Genomic DNA, 22,335 nt, shown 5'->3' with positions numbered 1-22,335 from the left:
TTTGCGCGAACCGCTTTGTTTGCTTAAAAAATTAAAATTTTTTAAGCAAACAAAGGTTATAAACATGATCTCAAAACGGAATAATCTTAATTTTATAAAACGGTGCATAAAATAATACGGTGTACAAAATAAACTTCAAATGCAAAGGAACGCGAATTTCTAGTTGTTCAGGAGCCGTTTCTATAACAGATAGGTCAAGAGACATTACTATGCGCGTGTGCTTATTTGTTGCAGATTGCGATAAGCATTCAAGTTCGTTCTGACGCAAGACACTATCTACTTTATTATTTATTATGTCTACTTTATTATTTTACTAACAGGGTTCGCTAATATTCTTTAAAATGCGGTTCATTGCATTGAATACTTCAACATAATTATATTGAGCTATTCATTTTTAATAATCTAAACTGCTCACAGCTCACATTTTGTATTTCATAATACAAAAATTATAGGTATTTTTTCTTAAACATTATTATGGTTTGCTTACTCACACATCTCTTCTTTATACCTTCTTCGTTTCGAATGTACATATTTGAAATTCGTTTAATTAAACAATATTTTTTTTCTATTGTAGTAAACATATAATTTTTTTTATGTTGTTATTGTTAAGTATGATTCCGAATGGCTCAATGCATTGCCATTTTTTATGGAAAAAGGTACCAACAATACACACTGTTATATCCCTTAATAAATCAGAAGTTTTTATAGGGAACCGGTTGGTAAGATTTTGGCAGTTCATCACCTATTTAAACTCAAGAAGGAAAGGGATGAATCAGATTGGTCCACTGGATATTATTGATGGTTCAACAGTTAAGGATCCTGCTCAGGTGGCTAACAATCTAAACGAGTATTTTGCATCTACATTCACGCATGAGGAGTTATTCAGGAAGGAGAATGATGTAGGTAAAGTAAACATTGGCAGTGAGCTGGATGATTTTGTAATAACTGAGAGGAAAGTGGAGGAGAGATTGTTGAGGATAAACATAAAAAAGGCACCTGGGGTGGATGGGATCTATCCAGTTATATTAAAGGAGGCAGCAAAGGAAGTAAGCAAATCCCTAGCCATAATTATGAGAGCTTCTTTGGACTCAGGGGAGGTACCCATAGACTGGAGATGTGCAAATGTAACCCCAATTCACAAAGGAGGATCAAAGGCTGACACAAGTAATTATAGACCTGTTAGTTTAACTTCTATTCCAGGTAAATTAATGGAGGCACTGGTTAAAGAAGCACTGCAGGATCATCTAGACAAGAATTCAGTTATAGCTCAGACACAGCATGGTTTTGATAAGGGCAGGTCTTGCCTGACCAATTTGATTGGATACTATGATGTAGTCACAAAAGAACTGGATGCAGGGAATAACTTTGATATTATATATTTGGATCTTAGAAAGGCTTTTGATACTGTTGCACATGGAAGACTGCTGCACAAATTGGAGCAGTGTGGCATTGGAGGCAAATTGCTGCTATGGATAAGGGGATGGTTGAGTGGCAGAAGACAGAGAGTGGTAATCAATGGACACTGCTCAACGTGGACTAATGTTATTAGTGGAGTTCCTCAGGGTTCAGTGTTGGGTCCGTTGTTGTTTTCGGTGTTTATGAATGATATTGATGATGGGATATCAAGTTTAATGTCCAAGTTTGCAGATGATACAAAGGTTGGCAGGGTTGTTAAGGACACCACTGACGCTGCTGCTGCAACAGGATCTGGAAAGGTTGAACAGATGGGCTGAGAGGTGGAAAATGAAGGTTAACATTGACAAATGTAAAGTACTACATATGGGAAACAGTAACCCCAGAGCAACGTATCAACTCTGCGGTACTACACTGACAGTGGTGGAGAATGAAAAGGACCTGGGGGTAATTGTGCAGGCAGATATGAAGTTCTCTGAGCAGTGCAGACGAGCTGCAAGAGTAGCTCATGGTGTCTTGTCAATGATATACAGGAATTTTTCTAGCAGGGATAAGGAGGTGATTATTCCCTTGTATAAGGCAATGGTTAGGCCACATCTTGAGTACTGTATACAGGTCTGGAGGCCTCATTTCAAGAAGGATGTAGAGCTGCTGGAACGGGTACAGAGAAGGGCAACAAGATTAGTGAATGGAACAAAGGGTTGCTCTTACGAAGAAAGGCTTAAGTTTTGCAAATTACAGAGTCTGGAGACTAGGCACCGGCGAGGTGATCTAATAGAGGTGTATAAGGCTTTGAATGGTTTGAGCATGCTCAATGCCAATGGGATTCTTCATCTTGCTCAGAATAATCAGCTCAGAGGGCATAAATTCAAATTGAGGAAGGACGGATGTCGGATAGATGTGCGGAAATTTGCCTTTGGCCAGCGGGTGGTTGGTTGGTGGAACCGACTTCCATCACTTGTTGTTGAAGTTGATAGCCTAAACAAATTTAAGGCTCAACTGGACAGGTATTTCGAGCGAACGGAGGGGTGAAATGGGAGTGGTGTGTTTTTTTTTTTTTTGTTTTTTTTTTGGCTGATGCTGAATAAGCTTGCTTTCTTGCATCATATGCCTCTACTAATGCTAATGCTAATCACTGGTATGGAGTATGTTCTGTTGGTACGGACTCGGTCAGTGAATACCATTAGAAGGACGTGCTACATCCAATAAAGATATTTCTAAGTATTGGACCAACTTCACGCTGGAGTGCTTCATCTTTACCTGGATTGCGATAGATTCTTTCAAGAACAACACAACTATCCACCTTGCAAAATTGTATCTGAATGGTCCAAGGAACATTCCCAAGATTTCCAACACTTACCTTGGCCGCCTGATTTTAAGGATCTGAATTCAGTTGTGATTATCTAGAATTCACCTTAGGGACTTGCATCTGGTGAGTATGGGCTTGACACATCCAGGGTCCTGAACTGGATATTATCATTCTTCTCTTTCTTAGTAATTCCCTTCTACTTCTGACTCTTGTTTCTCTCTCTCTCTCTCGCTCATCAGGGTAACTCAGATTTTTTTTTTTTTTTTTTTTTGGCTAGTGCAGTTAAAGCCTCAGGCTTCCTTTCTCCATATGACTATTAATAACATACTGGAAAGGGCGGTTGGGCTTCACAGATCTCTACCGAATACAATACAGCAGCTGACAAATATCCCAATGGAAAAATGGTGAAATCTGGAGCTAGACCCCCTCAGACACCTGGTGGAATTCATGCCACGAGGATGGGCAAAAGGTGGCCCTACTAGATATTGAATAAAGGTTTCTAATTTTTGGTCAAAGAGTGTAAGAAGTTTCCCAATTTTAATTTGGTATAATCAGGGTTTTTTTTTTTTTTTTGGTTTTTAAGTCGGTGATTAACATCATCTGTCAATGAAGTTACTAAGCAATTTCTCATGCTTTTTTTTCATACCTGAATTATGAGTTTATTCTCCGATGAAATGCCTAGGATTACTGGCATTTCTGCACCAGCCAAATAAATAAATGGAATATTAATAAATAAATAATAAAATAAGCTACCTATGTGATTCCCTCTCAGCAAGTACCAATCCAGCTGACCTATGCCTTCTCCAAGCTGTCAGCCTCGACCACCCATGGAGGAACTTTACTTCCAGTAATTAACAACTCACTGAACAAAAGAAAACTACCTCCAATGATAAAAGTTGCAGCAATCCTAGCCAATAACGGTTTGTAGACATAGGCACTGACTATGAAGAGAGGACAGGCTTAAAAACCTCATCCATCCATATGTATTTTGTCCATAAATTGCAATGTTCTCTGGTCAGTTTGTGTACGTTGCTAGAGACAAATTCGGAAGCAATATTTTCTTCCAGGAAATGAAGAGGAAAAAAACACTTCCTGTTCTCTCCCGAGAGCGATAAACTGAGCCATATCGTGAAAACACGCCATAAAAGTTCCCTAACAATTGACAAGATTCAAAGCTGAGCCTTTTCCATCCGGGTTTGGAGAGGACGATTATAACCACTGTGCTACCTCCACGGTTTTCTAAAACGAGTAGAGCAAGTAGTGTTTCTACACTCTGCTTGTTCTGAATGAGTACACATAAATTCGTTGAACAAGCAGAGTGTAGAAACAATACTTGCTCTACTCATTTTAGCAAACCGTGGAGGTAGCACAGTGGTTATAATCGTCCTCTCCAAACCCGGATGGAAAAGGCTCAGGTTTGGATCCTGTCAATTGGTAGGGAACTTTTATGACGTGTTTTCATGCTATGGCTCAGTTAATCGCTCTCAGGAGAGGACAGGAAGTGTTTTTTACTCTTCATTTCCTGGAAGAAAACATTGCTTCCGAATTTGTCTCTAGCAACGTAGACAAACTGACCAGAGAACACTTGCAATTTTTGGACAAAATACATATGGATGGATGAGATTTTTAAGCCTGTCCTATCTTCATAGTCAGTGCCTATATCTACAAATCGTTATTGGCTAGGATTTCTGCAACTTTTATCATTGTAGGTAGTTTTCTTTTGTGTTTTCGATGCATGACAATTCAGTGTACAACATAATTTAGTGAATATTTTGCTGAATGTGACAGTTCGTGGCTATGATAATTCGGTGTATCACACACAGAGATTAGAAATTAACAAAATCAATAAAGTAAAAGGTTTAGGAAAGAATAAAAATTCTGGCGACTGAGAAATGCAGAAATTTAGAAAAAAAAAAATAATAATAATTAAAAAAATATATATATAAATATATATTATGTGAGGTAATCAGATATATATAAATATATATATATATATATATATATATTTTTTTTTTTAATTAATTTATTTTGTATTCACACCGATTCTTCTCATTTGCGGGTTGGAAAGTGAGTAAGTGCTATTTCATGTGTTTCTTGCCTCTTTCATGTGATTACATGGTGCATGTATACCAATGCTAGGAGTATAGTGAACAAATTTGAAATGTGGTCAAGTCATCAAATGCAGACATTGTGAAGATATTAGAGACATGGTGTCACTCAGATATAAGGGCGGCAGAATTTGAATATGGGGAGTAGAATGTGTACAGAAAGACAGGAGGAAAGGTTGTGCTCTTAGTTAAGAAGCACATAAAATCTAAGGCAGAGCATCCAGTTGACATGGGTGGCCAGTCCAATGTTGAGTCAATTTGTTGTGACATAAGAACTTGGAAAACTAAAATGAGAGGAGGAATGTGTTACAGGCCTAAAGACTGTAATGAGTACAGCCATACAGAAAAATAGAGTGGGCCAGTAAATAAGTGTCTTATAATGGCTAATTTTAACTTTCATTTAACTTTAATTTTATTGATTGGAATTTGTGGGTTGTCACTCACGCACTAGCAAGAATCCTGTAGATTTATTGCATGACTGCTTTCCGACTGGAAGAGAAAACTGGTAATATTGCAGATGTGCAGAAAAGAAAAATTCTTGGTTCACATATTTTGTATCTAAACTTTGAAAATTACTCGCGGCTAACTAACCACATAAGACAATGGATCCATCTTATATCTCTCCTATTACGCAAAATGTGAAGTAGAATAATTATGTGAGGAACGTTCTTTTGGCGTGGCCTGGGTCCACTGATACAACTATAAATAAAACAAAAGCCTACTTCATGTTTAAAAAAATTATCAGCGCCCTACAGTGCATTATTTTTACCACGATGCAGATCACTACTTTGAGTGTGATAATACAACTTTCTAAATATCTGTTCGTGAGTGGCTCAACGAACATGATCGGATGCGACAGGCAAATCTCTCTCACACGCACTGTTTTATTAGCAAAATCGCTTACCCCGCTAGCAGTCACTTGACATCGTACAAGACGTGTTGTCAACTTTGTAGACGTTCCCATTCTAACCAATAGAGACCTCGAATTTTTAAAAGTGATTTTGAGCCAAAAATTACATTTGAAAGTATTGCTAATTACTCCAAAGAGGGGGGAGGGAATGACTTTCTAGTTAAGCCAGAGCAAAATAGGGAAAGGGGGGACAAAATAATTTCCATGTGACTGGAGACAAATAAAAGTTTGCAATGAGAGGAACATAACGTCTTGTCACAGCAGGAAATCAGGACTAAAATAAAATTAAAAAACTGATAAATTTAATTATAAGTAAATTACTTTATTCTATCAAAAGTTATGGGATGTTCCTCTGCAGTATTCCTCTGGGTATGACTACGAAATATATAAATATTTTGGCTTATAAAAGTGATCATTGGCAAACCCAGAATTCATTTCAAACGCCGAACGATAAGAAAGAAAAGAGCAACCTGGAAAGAAGAGAGCAATAGAAGTTAAGATTGGGAAATGTTGGTACGTGTTATTGTTATAAACGAAGCATAGCAAAGTGCATAAGAAAAGAAAGTTCAGAGACAATTAGCTTAAAACAACCAAGTAAACGCAATATACTGATGGTAGCAAAGAAGATACGACCTTAAATGACTGTGTGGGCGGGGGAATCCTCCAAGAGCATTTATCCTATATGCAAGGTTCTGCGATTAAGCCAATTAGCATCTTAACCAAGAAAATCTTTTCCTTTGATGCGATCAGTAAGTCGAGTAACATCCAGGGCCGGGCCCTGGCCACATAAGTCGTGGTCGCCGTGTAAGTTGCAATTCCATGCCTCCCAGTTAAAACGGTTGCACTGACTGTCTTTACTCATCTATGGAACCTGGTATCACAGGCCTCTTTAATTTCAACTACTCTTGCTGAAAAGAGTGAAAGATCTGGCCAGGACTGGATTTAAACTTATTGGGGCCTCTAAGATGTAATATGTATGAGGCCCCTTCCTCATGCATGTTATACTCGTTACGGTTCACCTCTGAAGAAATTAAAAAAGGATTTTTTAAGATGGAGTGGCGCCTCTTGTAATGTGAGGCCCAAAGCTTTTGTGGAAATCCGGCCCTGTATCTGGCAACAAAGAAACGAAGTTCGAAAATGGTGCAGCAAAATATAAGTAATTATTTTCATTAAAGGCCTATACATATGTGTTATTGTGGCTAAAAGTTCCATTTGGTTTGTTACCCATAAATAAAAATAGGTAAGTACAACTCAGACCCATTAGGTCCATTAAACAGAAGCTTACGTCTATGGGCATTATTAATGATAATAATAATAATAAGATTCTTTATTAACATAAATTGTATACAATAGTGATTCCTTACACAGAAAGCCAGAGGAATCTTACAATTCGTTGTTTATACAAGTGATTTTGTTTTATAATAGAAAAAAAAAAGAAGAAGAAATAAAATAATAATAACTAAATAATAATTAATTCGGAAAATTAAATGCACTAGGCATAATCCTTATGGGTTTTGATAATTAACTATATAATATCGGTGTAAATACACCATAGTTAACCCATAGATTTGAGCTACGATTGTAGCGTAGGAGGCATCGTTTTAATTGTATCTCATAATGTGGTTGCCTTCACAACAAGATAGCTACTATTGAATTACTTTAGAGAAGACTACTGTTATTTATTTTCAGCGTACCACCACCCAGACGATCGTTTCTGAATTTAATGGGAAAAAAACCCATTGGACCAGATCTATTCAAACCATTGTCCCTATTAGACTTAGAAAAGCAAAAAGATAGAGGGAAAGTAATAGTAGGAGTGGAAGAGGAAAAGAAACGTCGTCGAAGAATGAAAGGGACAATAACTCTTCAACTCACACCACTCAAAAACTCATAAATTCCTCCAATAGGTAACGCTTCCCCAGTAGAGAAGACTGTTGTTACCCATTCTCGGAAACTCCGTGACTACCAGGCTCCTCCCCCAGACGATCGTTTCGAAGCTTTTTGGCTTCGTCATCAGTGGGCGGGTAGGTAATACAACAAGCCATCTCAGTTGCGAAGTTATATCCACATTATGAGAGATGCCAGAAGGGTGTGGTGGAAATGTATTTGGAAAATTAAATGCACTAGGCATAATCCTTATGGGTTTTGATAATTAACTATATAATATCGGTGTAAATACACCATGTTAACCCATAGATTTGAGCTACGAGTGTAGCGTAGAAGGCATCGTTTTAATTGTATCTCATAATGTGGTTGCCTTAACAACAAGATAGCTACTATTGAATTACTTCAAATAAATAACGCTTCTCTAGTAGACTACTCTTATTTATTTTCAGCGTACCACCACCCAGACGATGACGAAGCCAAAAAGCTTCGAAACGATCGTCTGGGTGGTGGTACGCTGAAAATAAATAACAGTAGTCTTCTCTACTAGAGAAGCGTTATTTATTTGAAGTAATTCAATAGTAGCTATCTTGTTGTGAAGGCAACCACATTATGAGATACAATTAAAACGATGTCTTCTACGCTACAATCGTAGCTCAAATCTATGGGTTAACTATGGTGTATTTACACCGATATTATATAATAATAATTAATAGATAAAACAAAGATGATAATCAAAATGTAAAAATGAAGTAGTAATTACAGCGAAAAAGAACTACAAGTTGAGCAGAACATGAAATGAAATCGGCTAACTAAGATCGGCACTTACATAAATGTCCTTTACAAACAGCAAGATAGGACAAGATACCATCGCAATATGCCTTGTCTATAGACCACAGATCGATGTCGAGCGAGTTGAGAGTGTCCAGAGTCACATTAGGGAAGTGTCTCTTGAAATTCTGTAACCGCCGGAGCCTTGAGCACAAGGAGGGGGGGTACTACGGAGATGTCTGCCTGGCAAACGCCAACCAACCGTGTTCCAGATGTTGATGTGATCCTGCTTAGCTGAGCACAGATGAAGGGATGACTTTATTTTTAGCACATGGGCTCTGTGAACCATGGGCGTATATTTCAGGTTGCAGCAGAGAGTAGATTTAGATGTTGTGTAGATCTGGTGCGACCACAAGTTGGCCCACTTCAGTACCCAGAATTCGAGGCCTCATAGTTTCCTGAGGCTAGTAGGTGGTGCCGCCGACCAAACTTTCACGGCATAGGAGAGCACACTACAGAAGTAAGTTGCAAGGTATTTCTTGATTATTTGCTTATTGTGCGTTTTGCACAGATCAATTTTCATTCCCCAGAACGCTCTCAGGGCTTTGGAATACTGAGCTTGGATTTGTTTTTTATAGGTGAGGTTGGCATCAAGGATTACTCCAGGAATTTGACACTGTCTGTGGGAATCAGAACATTTCCTGCCAATTCCGGAACTAGAGAAGATGCAGTATCAGGAGAAGTCATCCGACTTGGCATAAAGATGAGACAGTTTGACTTCTCTGGATTGACCGACAGGCCAAAAAATTTGGCATATTTACAGAATGTATTTAGGTAGCGTTTACAGATTCAGAGGTTTGTCTTTCTTGTGAATCATCAACATGGCGTTTGCATGGCAAGTAGCATACAATAACATCAGCATACGATAGGAAAGCTGGAATTTGATCCATTAGTGGAACGAATATTGCTGCAAATAGCAAGGCTGAGAGAGAACCACCTTGTGGGATCCCTACTTCGACGCTTTCCCTACTAAGATCGGCACTTACATAGGCGATGGCATTGACTGTAATGCCATCGCCTTTGAAGTGAAGCAATCTCCTAGATATTGAGGATCTCGAGCATATTTCCGGATATCCCGTAGAATCTCTGAAGTAAGGCAAGAAGGGGTGTTATTTGGACTGAGTCGAAAGCAGATTTCATGTCCAGAAAAATGGTGTGAAGATCTTCATTGTCATTCCAGGCGTGAAATATTTTCTGTGATAAGGACTGTAGGCAGGTTACAGTAGATCTATTAGGCATGGCATAATGGGTATGTTCTGGCCTATGCGCAAAGATTGCGAATGCTACATCATTATAGATGCAATTCTCGAGGCATTTCAGGAAGGGAGAGGCAATTGATATTGGCCTGAAGTCAGCCGGTCTGTTCGCACGAAGCTTCTTCGGAACTGCCACCACTCTGTATAATAACCAGCTTGAAGGCACCTGCGCAAATTTGAGTACTTTGTTGTAGAGTTAAATGAACTCTTTGCTGATGAAATAAGAAGCAATTTTTAGACTAAAAAGAGGTATTGCGTCAATTCCTATGGTGGACTTGTCGGGTAGTGAATTTATTATTTTTATTAGCTGTATTTCGGAAATTTCTGTATTACTAGAAGGTGAGAAACGTTAAACGCTTCGTTCCCAGGATATGCTTCGGACACACGGTGATCTCGCTTAAAACGCAGCACATGCTCACACCATTCCTGGACATCTAAAGATAGAGGGGTGTAAGTATGACTTGTGGACCATACACGTTTTCCCCTGGATAGCCGGCCGTTCATGAAATTATCAATAGCAAATTGTTTACTCTTCTGGAAATCCATCCTTGCTTTGGAAAATTTGGCGTATGACTCTCGTGAAGGCGACTTCTTGTAGGAGGCATGGGCTGCCTGTTTTTCCCTAAAGGTCTTAGTCAGGAGGTCATTCCACCATGGCTTTGAGCGGGGACTAAGGATGCAAGTTTCGGACATTGCAGACCTTGCAATGAATTCCATCCATCTCGAAAGCCGGTAGGCAGGCCTTCTGTATATGTGGACCTGAAGATTTCGCCCATCTCCTCTACTCCTGACCATTATATGAAGACTTTCACAGTGCGCAGTCCATGACTCGTGTTAAAGATCACCACAATTCATGAACTGCTAAATAGTTTACCTATAGCAGGAAGGGAGGACTCTCCTAACTATAAGGACATCCATAGAAATTTAACAGGGCAACCAACCATTCCAGTCTGATAACTGGCTCCGGCTCCTCTGAATGTCTTGCTAATCCCCTTGTGGGGTAGGTTTCTCAATACTGAGGCCTTCACCTCCTGAAATGTCTCACACTTGAATGGACCACACATATTGGACTCATTCTACACAGGAATTGAATCCACCTTCTGGACTTCCCCTTACTGGAACTATCTAGACTAACCTTCTCAGAGTAGGATTTGCAAACTTTGTTCACACAGGGTAAGAAACCCCTGCTGACCTTGTGTCCCGGAGTGGAATGTTGCGAACCCAGTCCTTGGACTAGAATTCCATGGTTTAAACCTACTCAAATGGCAATGGCAACTACACCCAGTACCCTTGCTATATGCTTTTCCTTCCCCTCCTCCCTGTGAATTTTTCCTTCCTCCTTTTGCCTGGTGGAGCAAATGCTCCATTGTCCACTGGGAGGATGTCTTCATATTAATCTCCTGACTCACACTTCCCACATACCTACTAAAAAAAGGTAGAATGTATCCACTACACTCTCTTTTTTTTTTTTTTTTTTTTTAACTTGGTCTCCCTCCAGCAAGCTCAGGTTACCCTGGCGGAGGCCATTCAAAAAATAAGCGGCAGCCTGGCTTACCTCTGTGTGGTGCGTACGGGCAATGTGGAATCCGGCCAAATCGGTGCGGCCAAAAGCCAGAACACAACAACAGACCCCAACATAATGCTTTACACGTACAACACATTTTCTGGCTTTTAGAGAGTACTGCTTTTCTTCACAGACGCATTTATGGTGCAGATGTAGCAACCCACCAGTGATGCCCCCTCCCGCACACACACACAAGATGTTAGGTAGGTGGTAACATTTTCACTGTTATTTTGGCTATTATTTCCTACATATGTGTTAAAAAATTTTTCTACCAGAACTTTTGTAAAGAATTCTCTGCTCTTTGTACACCGAATTGGCTTTGCATTAGCAACAGCTAATGGAAAGCAAAGCTAATTAGCAATACCTCGTGAGGCCACCATTATGATGCAATAAGGCAAGCTTATACAACATCAGCCAAAAAAAAAAAAAAAAAAAAAACCGTTCCCATTTCACCCCACCATTCGCTCCAAAAGATTGTCCAGTTATTCCATGAATTTATTTATGCTATCAACTTCCACAACGACAGATGGAATCAACCAGCTGCTGGCTAAAGGCAAATTTCTGCATATTTATTCTAAACTGTCTTTCCTAAATTTGAATTTATGCTCCCTCAAATGCGTAATCTGAGCAAGAGGAAGAATCCAACTAAGTTCCAATCGAAGTTTATTTGGAAATTCCAACTAAGGAATACTGCTCTAGTTTCAGCCCCAAATGGATGTCAGATTAACTAATGAGACTCGTGGCAGAGAAGAGAAATGCATGGGATGCACATAAATGGTCAGGTGACACAGAAGCCTATGGTAGATACAAGCTAGTCTGTAATCAAGTCACAAAGGAGGTTAGGCAAGCGAAGGCAGATTATGAAAAATCTTTGGCAAAGAATGCAAAAACTTCTTTACTTATAGAAACTCTAAAAGGAAGGGGATGAATCAGATTAGTCCACCATATCAATGGTTTGACTGTAAATGATAATTCACAGATAGCTGCCGAACTAAATGAGTATTTTGCATCTACATTCACACATGAAGAGTTATTCAAGGAGGAGAGGGTCAATGTTTATCAAACTCTAGCAGAGAGTTAAATGATTTTGTAATAACTGAGAACAAAGTGGAAGAGAAATTGTTGAAGTTAATCATAACAAAGGCACTTGTGGTGGATGGGATCTATCCTGTTATATTAAAGGAGCAGCAAAGGAAGTAAGCAAGCCCTTGGCCATAATTATGAAAGCATCCTTGGACTGGGGGGAAGTCCCCACGGACTGGAGATGTGCAAATGCATTTCCAATTCACAAGGGGGATCAAAGGGTGACACAAGTAATTACAGACCTGTTAGTTTGACTTCTGTTCCAGGGAAAATAATGGAGTCACTGGTTAAAGAAGCATTGCAGGATCATCTAGACAAGGCTGCAATTATAGTTCAGACGCAGGGTTTGTTAAGGGGAAGTCTTGTCTGACCCATTTGGTTGGATACTATAATGTGGTCACAAAGGACTGAATGCAAAATACAATTTTGATATCATATACTTGGATTTCAGGAAAGCTTTTGATACTGTTGCACATGGAAGACCACTCTACAAATTGGAGCTGTAGGGCATTAAGGGCAAGTTACTATAATGGATAAAGAGATGGTTGAGTGGGAGACGACAGAGAGTGATGGTCAATGGGTACAGCTCTACGTAAATGTTTAGTGGTGTCCCTCAGGGTTCGGTGTTGGGTCCATTGCTGTTTTGTATATTTATCAATGATATTGATGAAGGTATATCAAGCTTAATGTCAAAGTTTGCAGATGATACAAAGGTAATAACAGTAATCACAATATGCTGCTGCAACAGGATCTGGAAAAGTTGGGTAGATGGGCTGAGAAGTGGCAACTGAAGCTTAACATTGACAAATGCAAAGTACTGCATATGGGCAGCAGTAACCAGAGAAATGTATTAGCTATGTGGTGTTACACTCAGGTAGTGGAGAATGAAAGAGACTTTGGGGTAATTGTGCATTCAGATATGAAGTTTTCTGGACAGTACAAACAGGCTGCCAGTGTAGGTCATGGGGTCTTGTCAATGATATACAGGAATTTTGCGAGCAGGGATAAGGATACCCCCTTGTATTAGGCAATGGTCAGGCCACACCTTGAGTACTGCGTACAGGTGTGGAAGCCTCATTTTGGAAAGGATGTAGAGTTGCTAGAACGAGTACAGAGAACAACAAAACTGGTGAAGGGAAAAAAGGGGTGCTCTTATGAAGAAAGGCTTAAATTCTGCAAATTGCAGCTTCTGGAGACTCGGCACCTGTTCAATCCATTCAAGGCCTTATACACCTGAATCAGATCGCCTCGCAGTGCAAGACAGTTGTAGAATATATGTGCAGAAGTTTGCCTTTAGCTAGCGGGTGGAACAAACTTCCATCTGTTATTGTGGAAGTTGATAGCTTATAGAAATTCAAGGCAGAACTAAACAAACATTCGGAATGAATGGATCACTGAAATGAGAAGGTTTTTTTTTTTTTTTTTTGGCTGATGTTGTATAAGCTTGCTTTCTTGCATCATGTGCCTCTACTAATGCTAAATCTAATCCTATCAGCATTGGGCTTGCTCAAACAATTCAAGACCTTATACACCTCAATCAGATCACCTCGCAGGTGCCTTGTCTCCAGAAGCTGCAATTTGCGGAACTGAAGCCTTTCTTGGGAAGAGCAACCGTTTGTTATTCTCACCAATCTCTTTGTACTTGTCTGTTCTCGTTCCAGCATCTCTACAATCTTCTTAAAAAGAGGACCACCAGACCTGTATGCAAAACTCAAGGTGTGGCCTGACAATTGCCTTATAAAAAGGGATAATCACCTCCTTATTTTAGGTAGAAAAATCCCTGTGCATCATTGACAAGATCCCACGAGCTGCTCTGGCAGCCTGTCTGCGTTACTCAGAAACCGTAATATCTCATTACACAATTATCTCCAGGTCTTTTTTATTCTTTACTACCTTGAGTGTAGTACCGCAAAGTCTGTACGTTGCTCTGAGGTTGCTGCTACCCATATGTAGTACTTTGCATTTGTCAATTTTAAACTTCAGTTGCCTCCTCTCAGCCCATCTGCCCAACTTTTATAGATCCTGTTTCAGTAGCGTACTGCAGGGCCGGATTTCCTATTAGGCACTGTAGGCACAGTGCCTAGGGCCTACAAAATTTTTAGGGCCCATGAAGGAAAGTAATAATTAAGAAAGAAAACAACAGTTCACTCTTATCACTGTGACTAACGAAAAACGAGATGAGAAAACACGTGCGCAATCGACTCCAATTCAATACACATAAACTATCCAGTGACTGTTCTCGAAACTAGAAGAATCGAAGTGATGGTCGCTCCGTCAATTGAGGTAATTTATCATTTATAAATTCTTCTTTAACCAGTAGTTGAAATATTTCTTTAACCTGTAGTTGAAAAGGGTATCCCCCTTTTCAACTATTATAAATTATAAATTACAATATTATAAACATTTTACCTCCTTTTTAGCACATTTCGGAATAAAAGTTCCTGGGATCCTACAAACACCAAAATCGAGCCCGGCGGACTGTTCATTAACAACCCTGCCAACCTTCGTATGTTTTGCAAACTTCGGCATTAAGTCTAATATACCTTCATCAATATCATTGATAAATACACAAAACAACAATAGGCCCAACACCGAACCCTGTAGGGATTCCCTCATAAAATTAGTCCAAGAAGAGCGGTGTCCATTGATTTCTACTCTGCCTTCTTCTACTCCCTCATCCCTTTATCCACAGCAACAACTTGTCCTTAATGGCATATTGCTCCAATTTGTACAGCAGTATTCGATGTGAAAAATGTCAAAAGCTTTCCAGAAATCAAAATTATTTTTTGCATCCAGTTCCTCTGTGACTGCATCGTAATATCCAATCGAATTGGTCAGACAAGACCTCCCCTTAACAAACCCATGCTGCGTATGAATCTTACTGCAGTCTTGTATAGATGACCCTGCAATACTTCTTTAACCAGTAGCTCTATTATTTTCCCCAGAACAGTGGCCAAACCAACAGGTCTGCAACCACTAGTGAAGGTGTTGCAGGGTGTCCGGCGGGAGTGCCAAGTGCCACATGCGTTGCATAATGTGTCCAGTAATGCCTGCACAATGTTAGACGGATGGACGTAGTATCGAACTTCCATTTCTAGTAGATCCCAAACATGCTCAACTGTGTTGAGCATGTTTGGGATCTACTAGAAATGGTGAACTGTAGGGGCAACCATAGGGGGAAAAGGAGAATTCATTGTCGCGTTCCTGACACCAGTTAGCAACCTGCCAAGCCTTGTCGTACTGCGCAGTCTTGTTGACAAATGCCGGACCTGGTCGGCGACAATAAAAATGTAGGCATTCCCATCGATCTGTTGATTAACGGTGATCAGCGACCCCTGGGAAAACAGTCCCCAAACACTACCGCCTCCAACCTGCCGAACACCAACAGTGCATCCAGGTGCTGCTTTCTTCAAATGCGGATTCACATATTGGCATGATACAGTTGGAAACGGGATTCATTAGGCTCAGCGACAGATTAACACGTTGGTGGTTCTGAAGTGCCAATGCAAATCCTAGTTTCTTGCTGGCAGTGAGCATGGGTAGGTACCCGGAACACCTGTCAATTGATGTGGCCTATACGAGCTAATGTCCGGCCCATAGTCCATTGAGATCGCGGAGTTGGGGGGGGGACCCCCATTGCCGCATGAAAGAAAACACTAAACTATGTCCATGTGGATACTGCTCTTGCTATTGCTACTTTGTACTGGGTGGTCAGCTGGGCCACTGTGCTGCATCGGTGCTATTTTACGAGACGAGATACGACACTCACTACGGGCGTGGACCACACGTGGCTGTCCCGCGTATGACCTTTGACTAGTTACTCGACTGCTGTTGAGTTGGTCACGGTAGACTCGTGCCACCACAGAACGGGAACACTTACCTATGTTGAGATTGGGTGAGGTGTAACGTTTATTTTTATTCCACTGCAAACTGATTATCATCTAAATTCAATGTCGAGATGGTAGCACTTGCATGTTTTTTTTCCCCACAATCATTCCACGTTTGAAGTTGGAAAAATCTCGACGTCGTCTTATTCTTCCTCGCAGACGCTCAAAAATTGATCGCCACATGTGAATTACAATCTCATATCAGCCGTTCCCAACTTTGAGCGTCAGACCAGTCCATTTCCACAAATGGAGGTGTTGCTAATGCAAAGCCAACTCAGTGTACTTTCAAAAATATCAGTGCTATCTTGAAAATATTAGAAAAGTTTACCCTGCATAAAATATTAATTTATTATTAATTATAAATAATTTAAACGACTACAGAACATTATGAAAATGTTTGTTTTTTTCCCCCGTCAAAAACACCACCTACAGGCAAAGGGCTTCCTTAATCCTCTTCTAAGGACATCCATAATGTATGCTAAAACGAGAGGACTAACGTGTTGAGCCATCTCTTTAATAACGCATTGACATATCTATCTATGATTCTTAGAATTTTTACACAAGTTGAAATTTCAATTAAATATTCCATTCGCATAAACTTTCGCACGAACTAAATGCCATCCAGTTAACAGCATAATGCATAGGCAAGTAAAAATAAGCTGTTAAACTTCACTCATTTGAACTACGCGAAAGCTTCCTGATAACACCGAACGCATTACTAAACCTGACCACACTACTAGATGTATGTGAAACAAAGTTCATTGCTCGCAGCTGGGCTGGACTGCAACGAGCCCAAGGAAATTCGCCACATAAGGGGTAAGCGAATAAAAAGGTCATGAGAAATGTAGGTGTAACGTTTATTTTTATTCCACTGAAAACTGATTATCATCTAAATTCAAAGTACCTGATATATGTGAAATAACATTAAATACGAATTCAGAAACATTTGATTTTGATATACGCTTTAATGAAATTTTCCATCATTGGCTAATAACGCGTTATCAAGAGTCATGACAAACACCACAGATATCTGTGGTATTTGTCAATAGCCAGTAAAGACATATTTTCTGATTACAGCAGATTGTGACTAAGTACAAATCTCAATGAATGATTTCTGTAAAACACAAAAAAGCGATAGACGCATTATGCAGTGTATATAAAAGCTAGTTTGCAGTGTGTTATATTTCTGGCGCGTTAGCAAATAGTAATAACTCATGATTTATAACAAAAAAAAAAAAAAACTTTTATTCGCGAACCGAAAACATTACGTTTCTGTGCACAAGCCACATTTTTCGGTTATTTCTTCAACCAGCGCATGGCAACATTATAGTAATATCCAGTGCTTCAATAAAAGGTATATGGATAGCCCATGTGCTAGGTAAGAAACAAATAATAATTTCCCCATTTCTACTGATCCGATTTTAGTGAAATTTGGTAAGGCGCAGTAAATCGTTACAAATGAGCCAAATAAAAAATTACAAGAAAATGTATCGACTGAGAGTTGATTAATTACATGCGTAGGGACGGGAAAAGAAATGAAAATTGCCGGATTTCTATAAAAATTTGGGATGGCTCAACGCTTTTGAAAGCGCCAAATATAAAATTTTAAGGAAATACATCCATTAAGAGTAGAGTTATGTGGGCAGACACGGTGAAGACCACAGAGCATTATGCATATATGCTAACATGTCTAAAAATGAGATATAAAAGCAACAAAAAGAACCGTATGTACAGTGTATTTCAGGCACTTTCATTGGAAATTGTTTCTGGGAGATCCATTAGATTTCACTAAAAAATCGAAAATCAGAGGTCACACATAATTGAGACAATTAGAGTGGATGTGATTTTTAGGGATTCCAAATAATCTCCAAAGGCATATTTAAAGCTAACATTGTTTTAAGTATAAATAAAGTGGCTCCTTCGATTAACCATGACTTTTACTAATGACATTCTGGTTGATAATATGCATCTCATTGAATCCTGTGTATTTCATTAATGAAAAGTTTCATTTACCGACATCAGTACAACGACGTACGGCCTTTTTTTTTTTTGGCCAAGAAAATCGCTCGTAAGCCACGCGGTCATCATTTTTGGCCATTCAGAGCACTCTCAAGTCTGCACGTTCGCGTAATCATAGCGTTCTAAATAACGCATTTTTGCCTTCCTCAGCACTTGAAGTACAAAATCGTTGCGTATTCTGCCTTTTCAGTGCAAACATCTCTCAGTGATTTTCATAATTTTGTGATTGTGAAAACACTCTCTCTCTCTCTCTGATTTTTGTTAATTTCTTGTGATTTAACTAAATTAAATCACTACTCACAGCCCAAAGAGTTCGCGTAAAATAAAAGAAAAGCAGGAAATCAATTTCTGTGCAAATGAAGCAAGAAATCATTTGACGTTAAAATGCAACGATCGTCATGCATAAAGGTATACAAAATGATCGTCATGCAAAAATCTTTTAACTAAAGATAAGTGTTTTTTTTTTTTTTTGTTTTTTTTTTTAATTTACTGCATTAATTGCGTATGTATATAACAAACAATTAGCATATTTATTTAATAATAAACATGGGATTTCTGTGAAAAAGTTCAACTCCCGATGGTCTTGGAACGAGTAAGCCGTGAACACGTATTTCATATACTCGATTAACAATAATTTCGGTATAAGGGCGAATGTAATTTCTAATCGCTTTACTAAATTTACTAGCCAGAGGAAAAATATCCGTATCTTGAGAATTTTGTTTTATTTTTCGAAAAAATAAAAAATCTTTCCATCTACAGTCATATGATTGAAGAATACTTCGTTTCACCCACCTGACCACAATATTTGATTCATCCACTTTTAAAAAACAAAACAGCGTCTCAATTCTCAATCCAAAGAATTTAGACCCATCTTCTGTGACTAGTGGCTTCTAAAGCAATTTATTTTATTTATTGTACTATGCGGTCCTAACCAGCTTTCCCGGCAATTCCGCAACCTATTTACAATGCTAATGTATAATTATCTCAGATTCCTTTGTAGAGGGTCAATTGTCCATATCACACTGCAATACCATGAAGGTATCTGACACTATAAAGTCTCAAATAAAGCAGTCCATCCAGCATCCGCAACTCAGATTCTGCAGGCTAGTCACTATTCACTCTGCCATCCAAGGAATGGTCAACCCTTACCAATCTGAATCCACCACGATGAAGATCTTGGGAGTTTTTGAAGAAAAATCAGGAGCGGTCATAACATACGTCGATCTGTAGATGTCGGCCGCATTTCATACCATTAACTATTAACATAAATGTATTAGTGCAGCTTCTGGAATCTTACATCGAAGTTCACGGCGCTCTTGTCTCGCTGCTCTAAGGAATTCTCAGGAAGAGAATTGCTTGGAGATCCTCAGAACACAAAATTCTACTGAAGCTAGGAACATTTATGAGGGTGTCCCGCAAGGTGTTTTCTCCCTCAGTTCTGCAATTGGCTGGCCTGGTATTATTCACCATAAACACTTGATTTCGTCACCTATGCTGACGATGTCAAGTGGAAACAATACCTCGACTGCGATTGGCATACTTTTATACAAGCTTCCTATCAGAGGAGGATCGTCCTAAGCTGCCCAAAGTGAATTGAGGTTGGTGGTGGGATTTACGAACATTTATTGTGAACTGTAAAAAAATTGTGTTTTGTATCATTCAAAAAGTCAACCACAATGGTTGACAGATCTTCAAAGCGATTTCAATTCGAAATTGTGAACAAGGCGGTTGGACAAGGAATCATGAAACAGTTTCCTGTCTTTGATTTTATATTTTTTTGTACACAATACTTGTATATTCAACACAGTATATTCAACTAAAATGTGTTGAACATCTCTTGAAAGATACAATCATCCTTCGAGAATATTGTACAGTAATCTATAAGTAGTATAATTTACACTGTGAACACAAAATTCTACTGCGTCACTTTATTAGGTACACCTACCTAGTAGCGTGTTGAGTCTCCTTTAGCCTTCATAAGAGCCTGAATTCGTCTATGCATGGATTGAACAAGATGCCGAAAACGTTGTGCAGGAATGGAGTACCATGCAGACATGAGTGTGTCACGCAGTTCCTTGAGATTCGACGGAGGTGTAGGCCTACATCAAACAGCCCTTTCCAGCTCATCCCAAAGATGTTCAATAAGTTTGAGATCCGCAGACTGAACGGGCCACTGCAGAAAAGAAAAGTCATTGTCATGTTCCTGGAACCATTCCATAGTGATTCGGGCTTTGTGCACCGGCGCATTATCCTGCTGGAAGTAACCATCTGACCGAGGATAAACTGTCAACATGAACGGATGCACTTGGTCAGCAACGATGTTTAGGTACGATGTGGCATTCAGACGTGAATCTTTGGGTATCAATGGACCGAACGTGCGCTAAGAAAACATTCCCCACACCATAACACTGTCCCAACTACCTTTCACAGTAGTCGTCAGGCATGACGGGTCCATGGATTCGTGTTTTCACCAAACTCTGAGCCTTCCATCAATATGATGCACCAGGAACTTCGACTCGCCAGACCAAGCAACTGTTTTCCAATCGTCGATTGTCCAGTGCTGATGTTGTTGCACCCACAGGAGGCGTGCTCTCTTGTTATTCATTGATAACAAAGGTACGTGATGTGGCCATCGGCTGTTGTAGCCCATTTGTGACAAAGTGCGACTAGTGGTCCGTTGCGACATTTTGTAATGCGCACCAAGGTTGTATTCTGATGTGATGTGCGACTTTGTAGCCAGTCTGTTTGCATGCACAATTCTAGCCATCCTCCTCTGACCTTTCTTATAAACAAGCGATTTTCTTCCACAGGAATGCCGTTGAGAGGATGTTTCTGTTCGTTGCACCATTCTCGACACACCCTTGAAACTGGTGTGCGAAAAGTTCAGGAGAACTGCCGTTTCAGAGATGCTTTGTCCAGCACGTCTTGCACGTCAGGTCTCCAGACCCCACTCCGTTAGATTTTTGTTTGTGCGGTTGGATGAAAAGCGCAGTATACAAAGAAATACTGACACGAATTGCTCGCTCGCTCGCATTTTGGGTACTGCTACCCTCATAAATGAACGCCAAGACGACCTCAGAAGAACAACACGTCATATTACCACAAGAGTTGCAAAGTGAATTGAGGTTGGCTGTGGGATTTACGAACATTTATTGTGAACTGTAAAAAAATTGTGTTTTGTATCATTCAAAAGTCAATAAATACAAACAATAAGTCATTTATCGTTCTTTAATATCTCTCATAATGACTTTCTGCGCGCCAGTTTCAAAGAGCTGTATCTCCGTATCCATTGAGAATTGGACACATGTTTATATAATGAACAAGATATCTTCTTCTTCTTCTTCTTCTTCTTAGGATTTATTCCGTTATAACAACGGTTCTCCTCAACCTAACATCGAAAAGTCATTCCTTTATTCTTTTTTTTTTTTTCCATTTTCTTCTATCTTCCCAACCTCCGTCCACCAGTCCTCTTCTATTCATGGCTGCTCTCACACCCAATATCCACGTCCATCTTGGTCTTCCTCTCTTTTTTCTTCTCCATGGCTCCTCTGCGCAATCTGTCGTCCTCTATTCTCTTCATATGGCCAAATCACTCCAATCTTTTCTTCTCTATTTTATTAATGATGGTTTTTTGGACATTCATTGTATTGTTTATCACGTCATTTCGAACTTTTTCAGTCCTAGACTTTCTTGCCGATCTTAGCCAAAAATCCATCTCAACGGCCAATAGTTTATTTATTTATTTATCGTTATTATTATTTATTAATTATTTTTTTTGTCTTTCTGTTAAGGTCCAAGTCTCACATCCATATAATAAAACACTTTGTGATAAGATATACAAATGTAAATTTTTTTTGATACTCTGAAGACAAAAAGCATTATTTTTTTTATAACAATAAAACTTTAACTGTTCAAAATGCCCTCCATCAGCATTAATTAATGCTGATGGAGGGTATTTATCTTCAACAGATCTACATACTGAAATGCACAAATCAGGTGAAATGTTTTCTGCTTCTCGTTGAATTTTCATCCAGAATTCCTCCAATGTTTGCGGTTTGTGAGTGTAAACCC

The 22,335-nt window shown here is 39.3% G+C and overlaps 1 protein-coding gene across 3 annotated transcripts in view; it reads right to left on the bottom strand.

Annotated features, from left to right (window-relative positions):
- The window catches only part of Glut4EF (Glucose transporter 4 enhancer factor), a 328,825-nt gene that overhangs the window by 87,023 nt on the left and 219,467 nt on the right, over window positions 1-22,335 (bottom strand). For 2 of the 3 annotated variants that reach the window (XM_090386183.1, XM_090386184.1), the window contains exon 3: window positions 21,770-21,787. The exons of the other annotated variant lie outside the window; for it this stretch is intronic. In XM_090386183.1, the coding sequence (XP_090242309.1) occupies window positions 21,770-21,787 (18 nt within the window). The remainder of the gene's footprint in view (window positions 1-21,769; window positions 21,788-22,335) is intronic. 3 annotated transcript variants of the gene reach the window in all.

Source organism: Mastigoproctus giganteus, chromosome 12 (genome assembly GCF_048544385.1).
Source record: "Mastigoproctus giganteus isolate SK-2022 chromosome 12, ASM4854438v1, whole genome shotgun sequence".
Taxonomy (NCBI): Eukaryota; Metazoa; Arthropoda; class Arachnida; order Uropygi; family Thelyphonidae; genus Mastigoproctus; species Mastigoproctus giganteus.
The sequence above is the reverse complement of the archived record's forward strand: the minus strand, read 5'-3'. Positions and strand labels throughout refer to the sequence as shown.